The 25,013-nt window shown below is 40.2% G+C and overlaps 1 protein-coding gene across 2 annotated transcripts in view; it reads left to right on the top strand.

Moving 5' to 3' along the window:
• Window positions 1-25,013, top strand: part of CCSER1 (coiled-coil serine rich protein 1) — a 911,764-nt gene that overhangs the window by 687,788 nt on the left and 198,963 nt on the right. For both annotated transcript variants that reach the window (XM_075849774.1, XM_075849773.1), the window contains exon 7: window positions 20,225-20,302. In XM_075849774.1, coding sequence (XP_075705889.1) covers window positions 20,225-20,302 — 78 coding nt within the window. The remainder of the gene's footprint in view (window positions 1-20,224; window positions 20,303-25,013) is intronic.

Below are 25,013 nucleotides of genomic sequence, written 5' to 3'. Positions count from 1 at the left end.
CCGGAGTTTAATGTAAAATTAGCCCATGAGTACCCTGGACTATAAGAAGGGCCCAGCCCCTTCCTCCCATGCCTGAGCGTTGTTTTCGTACCCAAAGTTTGTCTATGCAAATGGTCTCCTTTTTTTCCCCAGTTCCCAGTGTTTCCTGTATCCTCTATCCCGTGCTATCCTGGTCAAGTGCCGTGCTGAGCTGTAGTCGTGCTGTGCTGTATTCCACGCCTTTCCTGCTACACCACGCCTGACGTATGTCTGCTACCTAGTCCCAGCCGAGCCTGTCCTGCTACTCTCACAGGTACACTATACGAACTATAGACTGTGACCTGTGCCATAACGTCAAGGCGGTACGGACCAGTGGGTCCACGAACCCAACATGACACTACGCTCAGGCCATGGACCCCGCTGGTCGATCCAAGACCAAGATGATGTCACAAAAGATGCGGACGGATATGGTAGACCTCCGTTCTCGACAGGACCAACTCCTCCAGGCATTGAAAATTATTGCACGTCGGCAGGTGGCGCTAGCTGCTGTTCCTCCTACTACAACTCCTGGTAGTGTTGATCCTCAGACTACACCACCTGGCAGTGTTGATCCCCGTTTTTCTATGCCACTTCCTAACCGCTATGATGGAGACGCAGGTACCGTTAGTGGATTTTTGAACAAGTGCCAGATCCACTTCAGTCTGTATGCAAGTGCATTTTCGTCTGATGGCGCAAGTGTCACTTTCATCATCTCTCTCCTCACTGGCAAGGCCCTTGCATGGGCGAATCCTATCTGGGATAGACGAGGAACAGAGACACGTGACTTCCAGGGCTTCCTCCGGACATTTCGCATTGGTGCTTGAGGAGTTTGGACGAGTCTCATCTGCAGCAGCTTTCTTGCTGAACCTACGCTAAGAAGACACCTCCGTGGGCGAGTACACCATCCACTTCCGCAACCTGGCGGGAGAACTGTTGTGGAACAATGAGGCCCTGGTGGTTACATTTTGGCAGGGACTGTCTCCTAAGATTAAGGACGAACTTGCCGCTCGAGATCTATCGTCTACCCTGGATGACCTCATCTTGCTCGTCGGGAGGGAGACCTTCCTAGTCCGGTCCCTACCTTGCAGCAATCTGTGCTGTCCTCAGATGCCAATCCTCCTAAGGAGTCTGTGAGGAAGGACCAGTGTAAGCTATCTACCCAGGAGCGACAACGCAGACGCATTTCGAGACTCTGTCTATATTGCGGCCTCGGAGGAGATCTAGTGCCAAATCCAAAAGCCCCAAACCATAGGGTTGGTAGGAGAGACAACCTTGGGTAAAGAAGGACTTCCGTCTAAATTATCCATACCCGTAATCATAGTGTCCGGCGAGAAAACTCATCGGGTCTCTGCGTATCTGGACTCTGGATCCACTGCTAATTTCATTTGTAGAGACCTGGTGGATCTTCTTCAATTAGCCACTACCCCTCTGGAGAGGCCGTTGATGGTAGCATCGGTAAATGGACTACCTCTGCCAGACCCAGTTATAGCTGTAAACAAGCCACTGAAGCTCCAAGTGGGAGCTCTCCTCTCCGAGCTGCTATCGTTCTTTGTCTTTTCCAAGGCCGTTAACCCCGTGCTTCTGGGCCTGCCTTGGCTCCGACTACATGCCCCAGTCCTGGACTGAAGCTCTGGAGAGGTTCTCCAGTGGGGTCCTGAGTGTCACAACCATTGCCTGGTGCAGATTAGTTCAGCTCAGCCTCCTCTGCCTCAGTCATTGGCAGGATTGCCTGGTCATTATGCTGCATTTTCGGACGTCTTCAGCAAGAGGGAGGCGGAGATGCTGCCGCCACACCGGGCGTATGACTGTCCTATCGAGCTGATTCCTGGTGCATCCCTTCCCATGGTAGGTGTAACGTCCGTGGCTGTGGGCTGTCAGCTCCAGCCTCCCGCTGACAGCCGCAGCCACGAGTCGGCAAGCGCTGGCCCCAGCCTCCTCCTCAGGAGACGCCAGCGCTTGCATCCACTCACTTTCGCCAGAGCCCGCAGGGTGCGCGCGCACGCTCGTCCCCGCTCTTAAAGGGGCAGCGCGTGCACCGGACATCTTGAACGACCTTTGACCCGTGAGTACCCTGGGCTATAAGAGGGGTCCAGCCCCCTAGTTCGATGCCTGAGCGTTGTTAGTTTTCCCAGTCTGTCTTGCAAATGGTCCCTTAGTGTTTCCCGTTCCTGTTGTTACCCGTACCTTGTTCCTGTTTCCGTGCTTTGCCCTAGTATCTAGTCGTGCCACATCCAGAGGAATCTGCCACGTCCTGTGTCATCTGCCACGTCCAGAGGAATCTGCCACGTCCGGAGGAATCTGCCACGTCCTGTGTCATCTGCCACGTCCAGAGGAATCTGCCACGTCTGGAGGAATCCACCACGTCCTGTGTCATCTGCCACGTCTGGAGGAATCTGCCACGTCTGGAGGAATCCGCCACGTCTAGAGGAATCCGCCACATCCTGTGTCATTTGCCACGTCTGGAGGAATCTGCCACATCCGGAGGAATCTGCCACGTCTGGCGCAACTTGCGGCTCCTGTGTCATCCGCCACGTTTGGCGCCATCTGCTGCACCCATCTCATCTGTGCCAGAGCTGCGGCCACCATCTGGACTATTCAGGTGCCCTTGTGCGGGACATTGTATTTCTGGGGTGTCCTGTTGTTTGGACAGCTGCCTCCCCGCTGCGGCGCTATGGCCTAGTGGGTCCACTAACCCGCTTCGCGACAGTAGGGTATATCCTCTTTCCTTACCAAAAGCTCTGTCCTTGTCCGCCTATGTTAAATAGAACTTGGAGCGGTGCTTCATACGGAAGTCTTCCACCCCGGCAGGATAAGCAGAGATTTTTAAAACTGTGTGGAATTAATGCAGAGGGTATATTGTAAGATTTGAATAACTTTTCATTTTATAAAGAATAACCTTTATTGCTGACACCAGAATACCCCTTGAGCACCTTAAGGAAAACATATTTAAGGTGGTCATATATATTAGATTTAAGTTGATAATAGTTGATAATGCTGGGCTACCACTGGCGTAGCTATAGGGGTCGCAGCGGTCACAATTGCGACCGGGCCCTGAAGCCAGGGGGGCCCACAGCCCCCCGCACCACATCAATAAAAAGTTACTATAGTAACTCGGGCCGCGGGCCCCTGTTACTATAGTAACAGACTTTACTTACCTTCCTGGTTCCGGATCGCAGCGGAGGTCCTGACGTCAAGCGCTGTGCGCAGTGCATGACGTCACAGCGCTATGCGCTGTGCACAGCATCGAGACGACAGAACTCCCGCCGCGGCCGAAGAGGAAGGTAAGGTTAGCCCTTACTGGCGGGGTCCGATTCCCGGGACCCGCCAATCAGCTGTTTTGAAGGGGCCACAGCACTCGTACGAGAGCTGCTCCCCTTCATTCTGGTCACTTCATTCTGGTCACACTGTGAATTGGTGTCGGCGATTCACAGTGTGAGCGAGTAGTGAAATGAAGGGGAAGCAGCTCTCGTACGAGTGCTGCGACCCCTTCAAAACAGCTGATTTGCGGGTCCCGGGAGACACATCAGCTATTGATGGCCTATCCTGAGTATAGGCCATCAATGTTTAGGGACTGCACAACCCCTAAGCCTATGATGTAGCAGGCTTAGGGGGCCCATGAGACAGGATCACAGATTGTGTGATCCTGTCTGCTGGGCCCTGTATCTAAGCCAATCACATGGTAGGCTTAGATACATGGCCCATGTGTGATCCTGTCTGCTGGGCCCTGTATCTAAGCCAATCACATGGTAGGCTTAGATACATGGCCCATGCGTGATCCTGTCTGCTGGGCCCTGTATCTAAGCCAATCACATGGTAGGCTTAGATACAGGGCCCCAGCACACAGTAATCTTATACTGTATAAGATTACTGTCTGGTGGACCCTGTATCTAAGCCTACATTGTGGTAGGCTTAGATACAGGGTCCCACAGACAGTATCACACATGGGCCCTGTATCTAAGCCTAACACATGTGTTACTAATCGTTATTTTTGTGTGTTTTCTTACAGGTTCGGTCGTTGGACTACGTCGGATTTCAGGACTACTTCGATGACGGCTTTTTTTAAATTATCAATAAAATGGTTAATGAGGGTTGTGTGTTTTTTTTTTTTATTTCAATAAAATATTTTTTCTATGTCTTTGTGTTTTTTTTCAAACTATATTACTACCGCCTTAGTAATGGCCGCCTGCTGATTGACAGCGTCCATTACTAAGGCGGGGCTTAGTGTTAGCCGGTGCAGAGGCTAACACTAACCCCCATTATTACCCCGGTACCCACCGCCACCAGGGGCGCTGGGAAGAGCCGGGTACGATCCAGTACCTGACCATCTGTAGTGATGGTCGGTCACTGGGGTCCCTTCCCACCCTGGTAATGCTAGGCTGCTGCTGCTTTATTGTATCTGGCTGGTTATGAAAAATGGGGGGGACCCCACATCATTTAAAAAAAAATTAAAAAAAATAATAATTGGAAAGAACGATGTCGAGTCCCCCCCAATTTTCATAACCAGCCAGATACAACACAGCAGCAGCAGGCAGCATTACCAGGGTGGTAGGGGCCACTGTTTTTGGCCTTCCCCAGCCTAATACTACCAGCCTGCGGCCACCCCGGTGCCTGCCCGTCACTACAGATGGACGGGTACTGGTTCGTACCCGGCTCTTCCCAGAACCCCTGGGGGCGGTGGGTACCGGGGTAATAATGCGGGTTAGTGTTGGCCTCTGCACCTGCTAACATTAAGCTCCGCCTTAATAATGGAGGTTGTCAATCAGCCAGTGGCCATTACTAAGGCGGTGATAATAAAGTTTAAAAAGATACAAGCACATAGAAAAAATATTTTATTGAAATAAAAAAACACAACCCTCATTAACCATTTTATTGAGAATAAAAAAAACGCCGTCATTGAATTTCTCGAATCCGAAGTCCAACAACCGAACCTGTAAAAAAGCACAAACACACAAAAATAAACAGTAACACATAAAGAAGCAAAATTATTATTCTTACCTTTCCTGGGTCCAGCGCTGGAGCCGCAATGTCAGCGAGCTGGGCCCTGTATCTAATCCAATCATGTGTGATACTGTCTGCTGGGCCCTGTATCTAATCCAATCATGTGTGATACTGTCTGCTGAGCCCTGTATCTAATCCTATCATGTGTGATACTGTCTGCTGAGCCACTGTATCTAATCCTATCATGTGTGATACTGTCTGCTGGGCCCTATATCTAATCGTATCATGTGTGATACTGTCTGCTGGGCCCTATATCTAATCCTATCATTTGTGATACTGTCTGCTGAGCCACTGTATCTAATCCTATCATGTGTGATACTGTCTGCTGGGCCCTATATCTAATCCAATCATGTGTGATACTGTCTGCTGGGCCGCTGTATCTAATCCGATCATGTTTGATACTGCCTTCCGAGCCACTGTATCTAATCCGATCATGTGTGATACTGTCTGCTCAGACACTGTATTTAATCCTATCATGTGTGATACTGTCTGCTGAGCCGCTGTATCTAATTCTATCATGTGTAATACTGCCTTCCGAGCCACTGTATCTAATCCGATCATGTGTGATACGGTCTGCTCAGCCACTGTATCTAATCCTATAATGTGTGATACTGTCTGCTGAGCCACTGTATCTAATCCTATCATGTGTGATACTGTCTGCTGAGCCACTGTATCTAATCCGATCATGTGTGATACTATCTGCTGAGCCAATGTATCTAATCATATCCATAGTTTATAGGGTCATAGTGCTATAGATATGCTATGCTGTCTCCTATATACACACATTTTTTTTGGGCGGACACACATATGTATTGGGGCTATTTCCCCTGACATTTTAAGCCCTGAGGGTATGTTCACATGGCAGCGTCCGTTACGGCTGAAATTACTGAGCTGTTTTCAGGAGAAAACAGCTCAGTAATTTCAGCTGTCATGGCATGTGCAGGCGTTTTTTCGCTGCGTCCATTACGGACGTAATTGGAGCTGTTTTTCCATGGAGTCCATGTAAAACGGCTCCATTTACGTCTGAAGAACTGACAGGCACTTCTTTGACGCGGGCGTCTTTTTTACGCGCCGCCTTTTGACAACGGCGCATAAAAAAAATGACCGTCGGCACAGAACATCGGAAGACCCATTCAAATGAATGGGCAGATGTTTGCCAACGCTTTGAGCCACATTTTCGGATGTAATTCAATGCTAAAATGCCCGAATTACGTCCGTAAATAGGGTGTGTGAACCCAGCCTTAGTGACGCCCCGGCTGCTGGTGCTGCATTGTTGGGTCACTTAGGAGACCCAGCGATGCGGACCGTCGGCCATGAGGAGTTTGCCGGGGGGGGCCCAATAAGAACTTTTGCATCGGGGCCCATGAGCCTTTAGCTACGCCCCTGTGGGCTACTACATGCTATCCCAAAGCCACTTGCTCCAAAACCGTTATTGTATCTTCTATGGACAACTTCATAGGTAGATAGATGAGGCAGATGCATTTGGTGCAAGTATCCTACCATGGACAATCTGGAGGAGTTGTACATATTTATTATGGAATTTGGCATCTAAACATCATCAACAAGGAAAATTCACAACTTTTGTGAGATGTAAATGTGGCTTGATTTTATGAATATAAAGTTATGGGATCTGAAGTATACATTGCATAGGAGTTTTCTCTTGTGACTAAAAATTATGTAGAGATGAATGGGTGCATTTTAACATAACTGCCTTGGGTGCCAAAACATCTTGTCTCGCCAAAAAAGCAGATTAGTGTATTTAACAAAACTGGCTGGAAGACACTTTATATACTTAAAACAGATCCTTCATCATTGAATTAAAGTCTATTTTTAAATAGTATTTTGTGCAATATGCAAAATGCAAAAATAACTCAGTCTGCTGTTAGTATGAATGCAATCTCCAATATTTAGCATTTGTCTTCATCTTATCTACTAAAACACAGAAGAAGTGAGCTTGTATATTTTTTTTATTTTTTTTAAGGGACTGTGATGTGTTTCATTTTTGTTTAATTAATTTGATTTGAGTATTTAAGTATATAGATGATAAATATTGGGGTTGGTCTTTTTTAATGTTCTAGCTATTTATTTTTCATTTTTAATTCCTTCCCTGGGGGCGGCTATATTGGAGACACACACTTACTTCTTGTACATCCTGTATAGTCAGTACTGCAGGATGTGTGACCCCCTTTCTCCCACTAAATGGGGTTTCAGAAGTAGGATCCCCACTTATCAGACATTTATGGCAAATCCTGTGGCTATGCTATTAATGTCTTAATGACAATTACTTTTCTTGAACTGAACAGTCATTCTTCCAATAGCGGAAAGTCCTAGAGGTTATATCTTATGAATATTCAATAAATCTCAAAAGTTCGAAAACCCCTTTAAGCCAGTAAAGGTCAAGCTTACAGTATTTTCTGCCAATGAAAAAAAGAAAAATGAAACGATACAACATGCAATATATGAAATTATATATATATATATATATATATATATATATATATATATATATATATATATTATATATATGTTGGTATAGTCCATTATTACACCCGTAGAATAAGTTACCATACAACCCTCAAAATATTTTAGTTGAAGTATACAGCAGGTGATAACGGTTGTGTACCAATATCCTGAGCTGTATATGTAAAATGAAACGGGTTATCCATCAATAAAAACTTAACCATGGACTTTACTACATCTAACAGAAGAGAATTGTACTTCGATGTAAGACATGTTCATCAATTACTCTCTCTCCCTTTCCTATATTAAAACTTGTGTTGTTAAATACATTGGTCATTTCAAATTGACACGTACTGGTGACGTTATAACTTTTTCCCATATGTAAGAAGGTACATTTTTCCTCTTGTAAATGATGCTGTTGTGTGACATGCGTTGGTCATTTAGGTCATATGAAGAAGTATGAGGTTGTGGGAGTTTAAGCTATTTTAGCACTTATAACAATAGTTGCCTTGAGCGATCTTTAAAAACAAAGTGGGGACTAGAAACTGAAGATTTATGATCTTCCCACTGAAGGACAAACAGTTCTTGCTTTTGGCTGTCTATGGGTGGCAAATTGACAGACTTTATTATTTCATGCTTTTGTGAAAAAGCAAGACAGCTGAATGACAGATTACAGATAGGAAATGTAAAAAGATAATCCAGTAGAGACCAGCTCAAAGGTCATTTTTCTAAAGAAAAGTATATATATATATATATATATATATATATATATATATATATATATATATTTATTTATTTATTTATTTTTTTCCACTGGCAGCTTTTCTGTTTATTTGTTGCACTGAAACGGAATCAAGGTTAGACAATTTTAAACTGCAGTTTTATGGGATCATTTTGTCTTTATATCATTAATTTATATTCTACATATAACCTGCTTACAGCTCATTCCTGAAAGTGATCATAATAGCATGTAAGGCAAGTAATTATGCTTACAGTCATGCTCTCTATTAAGATGACTGTTTAGGTAAATTCCTTGCCCTTGATTTTCTACTACAAATAGAAGCACTAGGTGATGGGCATACATATTGCATATAGTATTTAAAGTCATCTATAAGTTTATTATTGTTGTATCCTTGTAAAAATATATTTTATAAAATCCCCCTAAAAGCATTCTATACTTTTTAAAAAATTATGACAAAATTAGAGAGCGCATGTAGAGCTCATTCTTTGTAATGTAAAATGTAGCTACTTGTTCCCCCTATGCTGATCACAAGCGTCATGGACACTAATGTTATGATTACTATATGGGGGTCAAATAGTAATTCTATTGTACATTTGGAATATTAAATAAACTACATAGAGTTCATTTGTAACACTGCATAAAATGAATTCAAGATTATTTTTTTTAAATTAAAATCCAAAACTTATTGTCCCTATTCTTCTTTTTTATAGTTATGAAACCAAATATATCGGTATAATATCTGTACTACTGCATTTACTACTGCATTAGGCAATAGTACAGGTACTTTAAGGCTCTTAAAATTATTGTATCACTGCCTGAGAGAACGATTAAAATTTTTTTTTAATTTTGTGTCGATTAAAAATGGGTTTATATGCCAAAGTAACTGGTTTCAGGCATTATCAACTTTATCAGGCTAAATTAGAGCACAGGGAGAGGAGGGAGCGGAGGCTCAGTTTCCATCCAATAAAGCCAACCCTGCTCTAATTAAAAAAAATATTTTGCTGAAAAAATTGCCACTAGATTATATGTCTATCTAAAAATATGTGTCCTTACGCGTTTCTACACCAAATTAGATTAGAGTGTGTGTCCTCAGGGGTCACAGACAATTATTAGATTGAATATAACCGGGCAGTACTATTGTGTACTCTGTAGCATAACCCGGTTTATATGTGTCACAATAGGAGTGTTTGCCGGACAGCACTAAAAAGTAATATAATGTGTCTTCTCGGCGTGTGAACGACACATCTGCGTGCGCCGGGAAAACACAGAGTCTACAAAGGCTTAGTTACTCCCATTTAACGGCGTCATCGGGACTAGCAAAAAATTACTATACACTACGTCACTCTTGACGTCTGTGATCAGTGCCCGCCCCCTGTCATATAGCCGCCAATCAAAAAGCCGGCCGTCTTAGCGTCCCGAGTTACCAATGGAACAAAAGCAGCCATTAAAACTTAATCGGCAATGAACCATCAACAGGAGAGAATGATTCCCTGGAGAGATATATCACAGAAAGGTAAAGCAGTCCCCCACAGCAAACATAATCCATTCCTACGTAACCTGATAGTGGGATATAGTAAAGAGGACAGGCAGTCCCCTCCACAAACATAATACATTCAAAATAGTGGGATATATTACAAAGCACAGGGTAAGGCACAGTATGCAAGCCCTTTAGTGCTGTCTGCCAAACACTCTCTATTGTGACATATATAAACCGGGTTATGCTACAGAGTACACAATAGCACTGCCCGGTTATATCCACTATAACAATTGTCTGTGACCCCTGAGGACGCACCCTCTAATCTAACTGGGTGTAGAAACGCGTAGGGACACATATTTTTAGATAGACAGATAATCTAGTGACAATTTTTTCAGCAAAATATTTTTCTAATTAGAGCAGGGTTGACTTTATCAGATGGAAACTGAGCCACCGCTCCCTCCTCTCCCTGTGCTCTAATTCAGCCTGATAAAGTTGCTTATGCCTGAAACCAGTTAATTTGGCATAGAAGCCCATTTTTAATCGACACAAAATTAAAAGTTTATTTTAATCGTTCTCTCAGGCAGTAATACAATATATGATTTTGAACGTATACTTGTTTATTAGAAGACTAGTGTAATCTCTTAAAATGATGCCAGCCTCTACCATGGCATATATCCCTTATATTGGAGTCTTTGCATCAGTTCTTGGATTACATGCTAATTCCTCCACAGTCGTCAGGTTCTTTTTTTCTAACCCTTTCTCTCGAAGTGACTTTCTGTGACCCATTGTTATACAGACGTAGCAATCTCTAACTTGACTCTTAAAAGTGTTATTCAGGGTATGTAAAACACAGGCTGCAGGCAGGGTTGGGGCAAAAATAAGAAAACAAGGCATACTCGCCTAGTAAATTCCCACGCCGTTCCAGCATCGTTGCTCACAGCTGGTCTGTAAACTTTACTGGAAGAGATAACCTCCCGTTTGGTTGCAGACAGACAGAATTAGACAGACTGGCAGAAACCACCGGTCCAGCAGCGCTAGAGCTTCGGGTGATTTAGTAGGTGTGTATAATTTGTTTTCTTATTTTAGCCCATACCCTCCGCCAGTCTGTGTTTTACATGTCCTGGACAACCCATTTAACCTGTTAATTACACAGTGGCAAGAAACTTTAACTTGAATTTTGTAAATGGATTGTGTTGTGTGAAATCAAGCTGCAGCAAATGATCAAAGTCCAGTGAAACTTTGCTACATCTGTAAATGTTAGATTGCTTGTGGTAATGCAGGTGTTGCATTTTTTACACAATGACCAATACTCTACTACGAAACATACAGTAGGCCCTGTCTATTATACCTTTGTTTGACTTTGAATGATATCAGAGGTTTTGGTTCTACCCTCTGCTTCCCATTACCTCTCTGCTGTGACCTTGTTATTACTGTCCCCCCTTTTCTTTGTACATTTATACATTTGCTCAGTCTTCATTATAAAATTTACAAAACAAGCACAGATACGACAAAAAATGCAGTAAGAATCCATGAAGTTTTCCTGTTGGTAAATAACTAATACAAACATACCAGTATACAAATAACGGTTTATTATACGTATGCAGTAGAGTACTATAGTTTTATGCAATTCACTTTGTGAAACAGTAGATAACACGTTTGTATTAGTAGCTCTTAGTATTTGTATTTACCATTTACAGTAACCCCCAAATTATTCTATCAACTTCAGGGGAGCCACAATTTTTCCAAAAATATTTAGTATGGGTTCTGGAGAACAGATGCCTACCCTGGCAGACAGACCATTCCTTCCAGCTTTTCATGTTCCTGGGGGCAGTGGGGCTGTGGGTCATTGGTACTACTCTTGTTTTAAAGTGGGAACCACCCCTGAACTCTAATAGTGCACAGATGCCACCTGCTGTTTGTGTCGACTTCTGCCTATAGACAAACATAAGAAACTAGTTAGGATTGTGAATAGCACTGGATAATAATTGCCATTTCAAGTTTTCCAGTCTCGGCTATGACATATATTTTCCTTTCTAGCTAATATTTATTATTGCTGTGAGAAATCCTTCCACGAGACGTTTAATAATCAGTCACTCCTTTTTCAGGTTCCTTATAATGGATTATTGAGTATAAAGCTCTTTGTGTCTTGCCGTTAGTGCTATTCTTCTCTTCCTGCAGGAAATAAAAAGTAGAAGAATTGACAGGTAACAATGATAACTCTGACCACCTAGCAGCCTCATTTACAAATACATACTTCTTTGTAGGGATTAGATGGTAATTGCCACATTTTTATGTGTTGCTTTTACTTGCCCCAGGTAACTTGTCAGATTCTCTGTATTAATTTTAGCTTTGCGTCTGCTGCTATGTAATCCACAAAAAGATGTCTTATCCTTAAATTCTTCTGCTTTGCAGCTCCTTCAAGCAACACACAGCACTGCTAAGTTTCATGCATCTAAAACAAATGTTTTATTTATGAAAATATAATGTGAGAACTGTCATATCCCCCCCCCCCCCCCTGGCTAGCTGTCATTTAGAACTTTATATGAAATATTAACTAAATAGCCAAATCTAAGGCTTTCAGTTTTCATTGCTAGTTGCCAGAAATTCTGTTCGATGCTAAATAGTTACATATAGTAGGTTGAAAAGGACACGACGCAACCTCCAAATGATGATCTGAGGAATCAGACAAAATGTAACCCTTCGAGGCAATTATGAATGGTTTGTATTGATGGGTAAAAAAAAAAGTACTGTGAATACGTATTTACTAGGTGTCCTGATGTTGCATATTTGTCAAACTGAATGCTTCATGATCCATTAATAAATTGAACCTGTCAAAGGATATACATCTATTTTTAATCATCACCCATGTAAAATAGTAACTGCCCCGCTAAACTTAATAACTTTTGGCAACAGTGGTTTCAGTTAAACATTTCCAACAAATTGAATCAATATTCCACATTGCCATTATTTCAGCCCACTCTTTGCAGAACGGCCTTATTTCAAATACACTGATTTTGTACAAATGCTCATTTCAGGTCCTGATAAAATTTCTCTGTTGGGTTCATGTTAGGACTTTGAATAGGCCAATCCAAAGCTTTTATTTAATCTCATCCATTAATATAGACCTTCTTTTGTCATTTGTATCGTTTACACCATGACACTACCACCATCCTGTTTGGTTATTTGTATGGGGCATTTAGTGTATGCCAGACAAAGGGAATTTTTTTTTTTCTCCAAGAATTGACACTTTTCCCTGATCTGTCCATAGAAAATTATCTTTTTCAAAATTAGATTATGTTATGTTACTATTGGTTGAAGAGGTTTCCACTTTACCGCTTTTTCATGAATAACATTTTGCCCCTTTCTGATTGAGTTTAGAGAAGTTTGCAGTTCTTTTGATGTTTTTCTGCTTGTTGGATGGGTTTTCATAATCTGTATTAGTTGTCGCAATCTGTAAAAACTTGGTGACAACCTCTGGGTTTCTCAAAAACATATATAACTAATATATAAATCTGTATAAAGGAAACGAAAGAGAACTACTGTACTTAACCCCTTCAGGACTGAGCCATTTTCTGCATTTTCGTTTTTAACTCCCCGCTTTCCAAGAGCCATAACCTTTTTTATTTTTCCGTCAATGGAGTGGTGTAAAGGGTTATTTTTTGCAGATGGAGTTGTAGTTTCTATTGGCACCATTTAACCCCTTCCTGCTGTAGACATTTTTCGATTTTCACTTTAGTTTTTACCTCCCCACATTTTAAAAGCCATAACTTATTTATGTTTTCAGCAATATAGCCGTATGAGGGCTTGTTTTTTGCGGGACGCATTGTAGATTTTTACAGCATTATTTATTGTACCATATAATATAGTGAGAAACTGAAAAAAATATATTTGTGGGTTGGAATAGAAAAAAAACTGTGATTCCTCAATTTTTTGGGGGGTTTCGTTTTTACAGCATTCACCATGCAGTAACAATAGCATGTTAACTTTATTCTGCGGGTCAATATGATTACGATGATACCAAATTTAATATTTTTTTCTGTTTTACTAGGAAAAAACTGATTGTTAAAAATAAAATTTTAGTTTTGTTGTTTTGTTGTTATGAGCCATAACTTTTTTTTTTTCCGTCGATTGAGCGGCTTCAGAGCTTAGTTTTTGTGGGACAAGCTGTAGTTTATAATTTTAACATCTTGGAGTACTTGAGACTTTTTGATCACTTTTATTCCATTTTTGTGCGAGATGAAGTGAACATAAAACAGCGATTCTGGCATCTTAATTTTTTAATTTTTACAGAGTTCATCATACGGACAAAATACATTGTGCTTGGGGGAAAATTGGAAAATTAGTTTTTTTTGGAACTTTTAATATTTATTTTTTATATATATTTTAAAAAAATATCTTTACTGTATTTCACTTTTACTTATTGCCCTAGGGGACTTGAACCAGCGATCGTTGGATCACTTGCATGATACACTGCAATACTAATGTATTGCAGTATATCGTTATACTGACACTCTCCTATGAATAGGTGCATAGTTGTACAAAGATAGCAGAGCTGGGGGCCTTCGTCAGGCCCTCAGGTTGCCATGCCAACCATCGGCACCCTGAAATCGCGTCACGGGTGGGAGCATTGCAATGTTACAGGGGGCCACCCACTGTTTATAACCATTTAAATGCCACAGTCGCTATTGACTATGGAATTTAAGGATAGCACTCGAGCAGGATCCTACTCGTTAAACTAAAAGTGTTGGCTGTAAGATACAGCCAACATGATCGTTCTATGGAGCAAGCTCAGCCCGTGAAACCGCTCCATACTCCATCTGCGCCATATATATATACGACAGATGTTGGGAAGGGGTTAAAGTACCATCTAATTTACTGGGAAATGAAAAATAATTCTTAACGGGCAGAAATTGGGAAAAACTGTGATTCCTCTATTGTTTTTTGGGTTTAGTTTTTATGGCTTTCACCGTGCGGTAAAAGTGAAAACTTCACTTTATCCTGCGGCTCAATATAATTATGGTGATACCAAATTTATATAGTTTTTTTTATATTTGACTACTTTCACAAAGAAAAAACTATTTGTTAAAAAATGTTTTTGGGGTTCACCACATTCTGAGGGCCATAACGTTTTTATTTTTTTTTACGATTGAGCAGTGTGAGGGCTTATTTTTTGCAGGACAGCTGTTATTGTTTTGGTACCATTTTTGGTACATACAACCTTTTGAATCACTTTTTATTACATCTTTTTTGAGAGCTAAGGTGACCAAAAAACAGTGATTATGGCGTTTACAGTTTTTATTTTGTACGGTGTATACAGTGCGGGTTAAATAATGTTGTATTGTAAAAGTTCTGACTTTTACAGATGCAGTGATACCAATTTTGTTTATTTTTACATTACTTTAGAGGAAAAATGGGAAAAGGTTGTTTTTTTTTACTTTTAATATATATTTTTTTCACTGCTAAAAACTTTATTCAACTTTTTTTACACATTTTATAAGTCCGCCAAGGAGACTTGAATCAGTGATCGTTGGCAAATCTTTAGAGAGACATAATGGAGGCAGACCTGGGGGCCTTCATTAAGCCCCTGGGCTGCCATGACGATCATCGGCATCCCGCGATCGCGTCGCGCGCGCGGGGGGGGGGGGCGACTAGCTGTCTTTTAAATGCCTTAAATGCTGCGGTCACGATTGACTGCAGCATTGAAGGGGTTAAACTGTCAGGAACAGCGTGACACCCGCAGCGGATGGAGCGGGCTCAGCGCGTAAGCCTGCTCCAAACATCACTCCCCACACCAGGACGTGCTATTATGTTATGGTGCGCAAAGGGGTTAAAGCCCCCTATTCATGGTGATTTTTTATTTTATGTGTAAATGCATCAAAAAAGTTAAAGCACTCAACATATATTACACCAAAAATTGCTCCTCTGCATTTTTAACCCCTTAATACCAAAGGTATTTTAAACCTTAATGACCGAGCAATTTTTTAAGTTTTTCCATCGTCGTATTCAAAGATCTATAACTTTTTTATTTTTGCGTCGACATAGCTGTATAAGGACTTTTTTTTTTGCGAGACAAGTTGTATTTTATAATAACACCATTTTGGGGTACATATAATTTATTAATTTACTTTTTAATAACTTTTTTAGCTGGGTACTGGGAAAAAAACCAGAAATGTTTGCGTCCTAATTTTACGCCATTTACCGTGTGGTATAAATAATATAATAACTTTATTCAGCGGGTCGTTACGATTGCGGCAATACCAAATTTATATGGATTTTTTATGTTTTCCTATTTTTACACACTAAAAACACTTTTTTTTCAAAATGATTTGCTTTTGTGTGGCCATATTTTAAGAGCCATAACTTTTTTATTTTTTGACCAATGCAGCTGTATGAGGCCTGTTTTTGTGTGGGGTGACTTGTAGTTTTTATTGGTAGTATTTTGGAGTAGATGCGACGGTTTGATCACTTTTTATCAAATTCTCTTGAAGGCAGGATGAAAACAGCAACTCTGGCGTTGTTTTTTATTATATTTTTTACGGCATTCACCATGCTGTTAAATATTGTAATCGTTTTATAGCTGGGTTCGTTACGGACGCGGCGATACCAAATATGAGTAACTTTATATTTTTTTTCGTTAAAAAGTATTTTTTAAGGGGAAAAAATGGGGGTTTTTATTTTTTTATTATTTTATTATTTTTTATTTATTTATTTCAAACTTTATTTAACTTTTTTTTCTTTATTTTTAGTCAAACTAGGGGACTTTACTGTGCAAACTTTTGATCGCTATTATAATACACTGCAATACTTTTGTATTGCAGTGTATCATTGCCGGTCAGTGTAAAACTACCCTGAACGACCGACGTAAAAACACTATACGCCAGTCGTTAAGGGGTTAAATACTGTATTGTTCCTTTGTTTGTTTATTTTGTTTATCAATAAAATTGTATTCATTTAATATTGAAAACATGTGTCACACCTATATTATGTCCAGCATGTGATTTAGATAGTCCACTGATTAAGGCTCTGTTCACATCTGCGTTGGGGTCCCGTTCTGACGTTCTGTCGGAGGTTTCCGGCAGAACGGGACCCTGAGCAGACACAAACTCACACCGACGGAAACCAGAGGTTTCCGTTTCCATCACGATTGATTTCAATGGTTACGGAGCCGGTGCCCGTGGTTTCCGTTCGTCTCTTTTGTGCACCGGACCCGTCGTTTTGCAGGAAGCAATAGCGTAGTCGACTACGCTATTGCTTCCTGCAAAACGACGGGTCCGGTGCACAAAAGAGGCAAACGGAAACCACAGGCACCGGCTCTGTCACCATTAAAATCATCTGTAGATGGTTCTCCTAATAAGATAGCTGTTCTTACAACATTGCTCCAACTATAGCAGAAAAAGTCTGCTTAGGGTATGTTCACACGACAGCGTCCGTAACGGCTGAAATTACGGGGATGTTTTCAGGAGAAAACATCCCCGTAATTTCAGCCGTAACGGCATGTGCAGGCGCTTGAACGCCGCGTCCATTACGGACGTAATTGGCGCTGCTTTTCATTGGAGTCAATGAATAACGGCTCCAATTACGCCCCAAGAAATGACAGGTCACTTCTTTGACGCGGGCGTCCATTTACGCGCCGTCATTTGACAGCGGCGCGTAAATATACGCCTCGTGTGAACAGACAAACGTCAGCCCATTGCTTTCAATGGGCAGATGTTTGTCAACGCTTTCAAGCCGCATTTTTCGGACGTAATTCGGGGCAAAAACGCCCGAATTACGTCCGTAATTAGTGTGTGTGAACATACCCTCACAAATACACCTGAATTTTTTTGCCATCAAAAATGATATGAAGTTAACCCTTTCCTATTTATGTGGCGTTCAGGAGGTATTATGTTTTAACCTGCACTCAATATATTTCAGCCTAAGTTGAAGGGTAAATAAAGGATTCCTTTTATAGTGCAGTGTAAGATTCTGGCATCCACCAGGCCAATTCCTCATTGAAATCCAATGCAAACAGAGTCTGTATTGGACAAGAGATAAGACAGTATAAAGCAAGCACAGCAGGAACTGAAATTATTTTTACTGGTAGTCATTAAACTTGCACAAGTTTCTAAATGAGATACAATAGGTAGTCTGGCCAACTGCACAGCACTTTATAATTCAGGATGCTGTTTAGGTAAACTGTTTTGCATATTTCAAAAGGGGAGAAATATTAATAACACTGTGTGTGGTGGCCTGTCACAATAATAACTTTTCGTCCGATGTCTCTCTTCATGCCGGAAACTCTAAAGTAAATATGCTGCCTTTGTTTAAAAGGCATGAGAGAGAATTATTTTTTGATCTTGATGTGTATCTGTCATCCAGAGAAATGCTCAGCTGTAACTAACTTGCAAATTTACAGGCAAATGGATCAAATTGCTGACAGCTGTCAACAGTCGTTTGTCAAACATACTTAGGTGATTTTTGTGAAAGCAATTGACAGTGTTACAAAATCTGAATGCCTGAGATGAACAATCAATTGTAGATTGTATATCTGAGATTTATATTAGTCATAGGTAATGCAGTTGATTTCTTTTTTGAATTGGTTAGTACAAATCTGAGCTTTTTCTACTATTACTTTATATTATATTCTAATATAGGCACATGTAGTCATTCCACCATTATAAGCTACAAGGGGGCACAAAAATGTACTGAACACTGAGCAGGGTCTCCAACCTCTTAGCTCATGAGCCACATTCTACATGGGGAGATGACCAGTAGCCATACCACTATACTGTAGGTTGTGATACATTATGGTCCCAAGATTTGATATTTCCTTTAGTGGCAAATCTCCCCATCAGTTGGGGAAGGAATTATTTATCCTGACTGGACTCATAACTCAATTATGTGTTTCAACCTGGAAGGTGTCATCCTCTTGCAGCAGATTGATATGTGTAGATAAAAAACCTCAAATGCTCTCAGCCATATTGAATGGGCCCATGAAACACATATGGTTCCTGAGCTAAAGGTTGAGGACCACTGTTCTAGATGTGAAGTCCATTTATAACAATTTGTTCTTTCAATAATAAGTTATATTGAAAAGTGTAATCACCTATGCCTTTAAGGGCTTATTCTAATGACCGAGTGCAAACTCGGAGGTGAAAAATGGCCGTATTTCAAGTCCGAGTTGCCCTCGTGCGGGACCCGTTTTCACGGATCCCTCGTAGACTTGAGTCTATCGAGAGATGCGTGAAAATGGAAGAAAGTAGGATACGTTCTATTTTTCAACTGACCCTTCACACGGTCTGCTAAAACAACGGCTGTGTGAACGGCCCCATTGAAATACATTTTAACGGCCGTCACATGGATGTATACAATGTTCATGTGTATAAGCCTTTATACATATAAAAAATATACACTGGCCAAACATATGCCATAAGGACACTAGTTTGACATAAGTGTGGCCAAAAGAAGTTTATGGAAACATTAGATGTAAACATTGGCAGCATTTTTCATCTGTATACATCCAACGTAGAGCTTAAACTTGACATGAACCTAACTAAAGAGTAAAAAATAAACATGATACTGCTTTGATTATGTATTATTTTATTTTACCATAAATTGTCAAAGTAGCTCAGTGCACAATCTGCTAGACCTAAACAAGGGATCCCCGCATATTTAAAAGCACAATTGACTACTCCTTTTCAATAGGGTGTTAGAAAAAGTTATTACCAATGCATTCTATCTGAATAAGTATGTTAAAAGGACAGTTTTTTGGCATCTATTAGGCCAATTATACCATATGGACACATTCAGAGCATATGTAGGTTGCCTATCTCAATGTACAGATGTAGCAATCTTTAACTTGACTCTTAACCCATTAAAAACTCTGTGGCAATAAACTTTTTTGTCTTTTTCAAAGGCTTTTCAATGGCTTTGGTTGTGTGATATCAGCTGCAGCAAGTTATCAGAATCAAGATATGCCTTGAATTCTCATTATTACTAATAAATAATAATAATAATAATAATTTTATGCAGATGGTCACTAATACACTTTTTAAATATACTGTATAATTGATGGTACAAATCAATATACCTAGATAATAGCTTTTATTGTCATGTCCAATAATAACATTCATATCCTATTGTATACCAATAATACAGCTGGATGTCACAACTTGCGGATGTTATTGTATTTTCAACAAAAATTACCTTTTCTCTCGTCACATTTTCCATGTCCCTTTGCTGTCACATTAACACATTTGAGCGTTATAGACAACTTTATCTGTTGCTTTGTTGTTATCGCAAACCACCAAGGAACAAGCAGACAACCTGTCAAAGGACCTTAGCATTTCTTTGACTGAGTAGTACTTCAGCTTGTAAACCAACCAAAAAGCTACTGTACAAAGTATAAATACTTACATTAAAAGATTTTATGTGGGAGACATGCAACAGCAATTTATTTTTATATTTCTTTTGTTTTGTTATTTTGCTTTTTTTATGTTGAAATTATATTACAAAAATTAACTGCCCATTTTGTATTATTTTCCTAACAGAGCACTGAGTTGAGTCCAGCCAGCAGTACAACATCACTCCCGATAAGCCCTATTGCTGAAAGAAGTCTTCCTTTTAAGGTATGACATTTACTCTGCTTTTACCTCATTTGAAACTTTGCAAACACGATACAGTCAACTTTAAATCGTTAATTAGAAATTATTACATTATTTTTATAATGTCACCTTTAAACACTTTAAGGAGAAGATTATATTATGCATTTTTGTAAACAAAAAATTGTATGGTATAGAATGGTACATATGATTATGTTTGGCTTCTGTGCATAATTGAGCCATGACCGCTATGCTGGATTCATTTTTCAAACAGATCGCAATGAGTCCTGATGGATCTAACTGACATACTGGGATCCATCAGATTTCCATTCCGGTGTTTTGACAGCTTGACTGGTACTGCTTCGTTCATTTTTTTTTTATAAAAAATTAATGAAATGGATTCCAGAAGAGGGAGCAAAGAAAATCATCCCCATATTTGTTTTGTGATATGTTCCTTACTTTTTTTTTAATTGGGAATTGAATCGATTTAGTGCATGAAACCAGAATCCCCTTAAAAAAATATTTTTTTTCAGAAACAGTGCCACGTCTGTCAACTCGCTGTGTCCAATATTGTAGCTCATTCCCATTTAAGCAATTGGGGAAAAGCGGCAATAACAGTCATAGCCCATTGACAGACGTGATATTGTGTCAGGAAGAAAAATATCCTTTTTACTAATCCTGGATAACCTCTTTAACCCATTAGTGACTGCCCATTAGTGTTTTTATAGTGGCCACTAATGGGCTTGATTCCGATGCAGTAGCCTTTTTACGGCGCTGCATCAGAATAAATAAACAAAGCGGGGAGCAGTTGAGTCTCCCTGCTCTCATCTACCGGAGGTAGCTAAGGGCTGGGAGCAGACCTGCTAGAACGGGCGAGATCGATAGCAGTATCGATCCCACTCATTTAACCCCTCAGATGCAGCGCTCAATAGCGAGCGCCGCATCAGAGTGGTTTTGGAGGGAAGGTGGTGGCTCCCTCTCTCACCCCACCAGCACCCTGCTCTATGATCGCAGGGTGTCGGTGATTTCTTTGGCAGCCAGGGGCCTCACAAAGGCCCCCAGGTCTGCCTCTAGTTGATGCCTGTTAGGCCATGCCAGAGGCAAGGCCTAGCATATGAATGTCTTTTTTAGCGGGACAGGCACTAATACACTGCAGTACAGAAGTATTGCAGTGTATTATACAAGCAATCAGGTGATTGCATTGTGAATTCCCTTAGTGGTACTAATAAAAAAGTATAAAAAAAATGTAGTAAAAGTTTATAATAAATAAATAAATAAATAAATAAAAATGCAAAGTAAAAAAAAAATAATTTCCCCTTACAAAATTATTTATTTTGAAAAAACAAAAAAAGTTAAACATATTTGTTATCGTCCGTAATGACCCCAACAATAAAGCTATTACATTATTTAACCTGCCCGAATGAAAGCCGTAAAAAATAAAATAGAGAACAATGCAGAAATTGTTGTTTTCTGCGCATCCTGCCTTAAAAAAAGTACTCAAAAAGCTGCATGTACTCCAAAATGGTACCAATAAAAACTACAAGCCGTCCCACAAAAACAAAGCCCTCATTCAACTGCATCGGCGGAAAAATTAAGAAGTTATCGCTCTTCAAATATGCAGACACAAAAACATATAATTTTGAAAATAAAGTGTTTTTGGTGTGTAAAAGCAGTAAAACATAAGAAAAGTGTATAAATATGGTATCATTGCAATCGTAACAACTCACTGAATAAAGTTATTGTGTTATTTAAACCACTGGGTAAACTGTGTAATTTTAGGAAGCAAAAAAAGATTGGCAAAATTGCTGTTTAGGGTGTTAGAAAAAGGTATTACCAAAAATGTTTTATAAAAGTCTAATAATAAAAAAAAGTTACAAAAAAAATGAAACCGTTAAAAAAAGTGCACATATTTGGTATCACCACGTTTGTAACGACCCAACCTATTAAACGATATTATTATTTTCCCCGTACGGTGAACACTGCAAAAAATACGTAAAAAACAATGCCAGAATCACTATTTTTTGGGGTGTAGTTTCCAAAATGGGGTTACTTTTGGGGGGTTTCCATTGTTTTAGCACCAGAAGACCTCTTCAAACCTGCCATGGTGCTTAAAATATATTCTAAAAAAAGGAGGCCCCAAAATCCACTAGGTGCTACTTTGCTTCTGAGGGCTGTGTTTCAGTCCATTAGCACACTAAGGCCACAAGTGGGATATTTCTAAAAACTACCGAATCTGGGCAATAAATATTGACTTGCGTTTCTCTGGTAAAACTTTCTGTGTTACAGAATTTTTTTTATTACATATGAATTTACCCCTAAAGGGTTAAGAAACTTTCTGAATGCTGTTTTGCATACTTTGACGGGTGCAGTTTTTTAACTCCTTCCCGCCGCAGCCCTTTTTCAGATTTTCATCTTAATTTTCTTCTCCCCACGTTCCAAAAGCCATAACGTCTTTATTTTTCCGTCAATATAGTACTATGAGGGCTTGATTTTTGCGGGACGAGTTGTAGTTTTTCGTAGCACCAGTTATTTTGTCATATAATGTAGTAGGAAATGGAAAAAAAATTATTTGTGGGGTGAAAAATGAAAAAAACAGTGATTCCTCCATGGTTTTTTTGCGCGCCGTTTTTACGGAATTCACTGTGCAATTGAAACAACATGTTAACTTTATTCTGTGGGTCAATACAATTACTGCAATACTAAATATATATAGTTTTTTTCTATATTTTACTACTTTTACAAGTAAAAACCTAAGTGTAAAAAAGAAAATTCCGAGAGCCATAACTTTTTTATTTTTCTGTTTATTAAGTGGTATGAGGGCTTATTTTTTGTGGGATAAGCTGTAGTTGTTAATAATACCATTTTAGTGTACATGCGATGGTTTGATCACTTTTTATTTCATTTTTTGTGGGCGATTAGGTGACCAAAAAATAGAGATTCTGGCGTTTACAATTTATTTTTTTACGGCGTTCACCGTGCGGGTTAATTAATGATACACTGTAATAGTTAAGACTTTTACGGATGCGGCGATACCAATTATGTTTTTTAAATTTATTTTTTTACTATGCTCTAGGGGGAAAATGGGAAAACGTTTTTTTTTTTTACTTTTAATATTTATTTTTTTTACACAAAAAAAAAAACTTTATTTAACTCATTTTTACTTTTTTTATTAGTCCCCCTAGGGGACTTCAACCAGCGATTGTTAGATCGCTTGCACGATATACTGCAATACTAATGTATTGCAGTATATCGTGATTCTGACAGGCATGGGAGGCAGGGCTTAATAGGTGCACAAATATGGCAGACCTGGGGGACTTCATTAGGCCCCCTGGCAGCCATAGCAACCATGGCCCCCCCCCTCGTGATTGCATTGCGGGGGGCGCGATGAGCTGTTAGAGGGGGTCATCCCCTCTTTCTAATGATTTAAATGCTGCGGTCACTATTGACCGCAGCATTTAACGAGTTAAACGAGCGGGATCGCGCTCGAGCGCAATCCCGCTCATTACTCTGAAGTGTCGGCTGTAACATACAGCCGACACCGGCATCGTATGGAGCAGGTTCACTACGTGAGCCCGCTCCATACTTCCCCTACCCGACTTTGACGTATGGATACGTCAAATGTTGGGGAAGGGGTTAAATAGGGTGATTTATGTTGTATGTCTAATAAGACCCTCAAAGCCACTTCAGAACTGATCTGGTCCCTAAAATTTTCTTGAAAATGTGAGAAATTGCTGCTAAAGTTCTAAGCCTTATAACGTCTTAGAAAAATAAAAGAATGTTCAAAGAATGATGCAAACTTAAAGTAGACATATGGAATATGTGAAATAGTAACTATTTTGTGTGGTTTTACAAGCAGATACAGTTAAAGTTATAAAAATTTAAACTTTTGCAAATTTTCTAAAAATTTTGGTGTTTTTCACAAATAAATACTGAATTTATCGACCAAACAGGCTCAATCCTAAGGCCTCATGCACACAAACTTATTTTTTCCTCCCGTAAATACTGGCGTAAATACGGGTCCTTTGTAACAGGTATTCGACTCGTATTCCACCAGTATTTATGTATTGCTGGAAAGAGAGAAGGGGCAGCCCTTTCGGGCAGAGATTCCGCAGTGATTGAAAGTAAAAGAAGTTCATATGTACCGTTGTCTTGGTGACGCATCCCTCTTTGACATCCAGTCCGACCTCCCTGGATGATGCGGCAGTACATGTGACCGCTGCAGCCTGTGATTGGCTGCAGCGGTCACATGGGATGAAACGTCATCCCGGGAGGCCGGAATGGAGGAAGAAGCAGGTAAGTTAACTTTTAATACTATTAACTCCAGCGGTAGTCACTGTCCCGGGTGCTAAAAGAGTTACTGCCGATCAGTTAACTCTTTCAGCACCCTGGACAGTGACTATCCCCTGACGTCGCCTAGCGACGCTCCCGTAATTACGGGTGCAAACACGTAGCCACCCGTAATTACGGAAGCCCGATAGACTTCTATGGGCCTGCCCGTGTCATAATTACGGCCTGTAATAGGATCTGTTACAAATTTTTCAACAGCATACGGGAAGGTACCCGTGGCCAATAGAAGTCTATGGGCCCGTAATCACGGGCCATAATAACGGCTCGTAATTACGGGCGTTTTTACATTCGTGTGCATGTGGCCTAAATGGGTTAAGTATCAGATTCATTGCATTAAACCATGAATAATAAAAAAAAATTGCTTGCCATTTACATGCTGTTTAAAAAAATG

This window comes from Rhinoderma darwinii, chromosome 1 (assembly GCF_050947455.1).
Source record: "Rhinoderma darwinii isolate aRhiDar2 chromosome 1, aRhiDar2.hap1, whole genome shotgun sequence".
Lineage (NCBI taxonomy): Eukaryota > Metazoa > Chordata > Amphibia > Anura > Rhinodermatidae > Rhinoderma > Rhinoderma darwinii.
The sequence above is the reverse complement of the archived record's forward strand: the minus strand, read 5'-3'. Positions and strand labels throughout refer to the sequence as shown.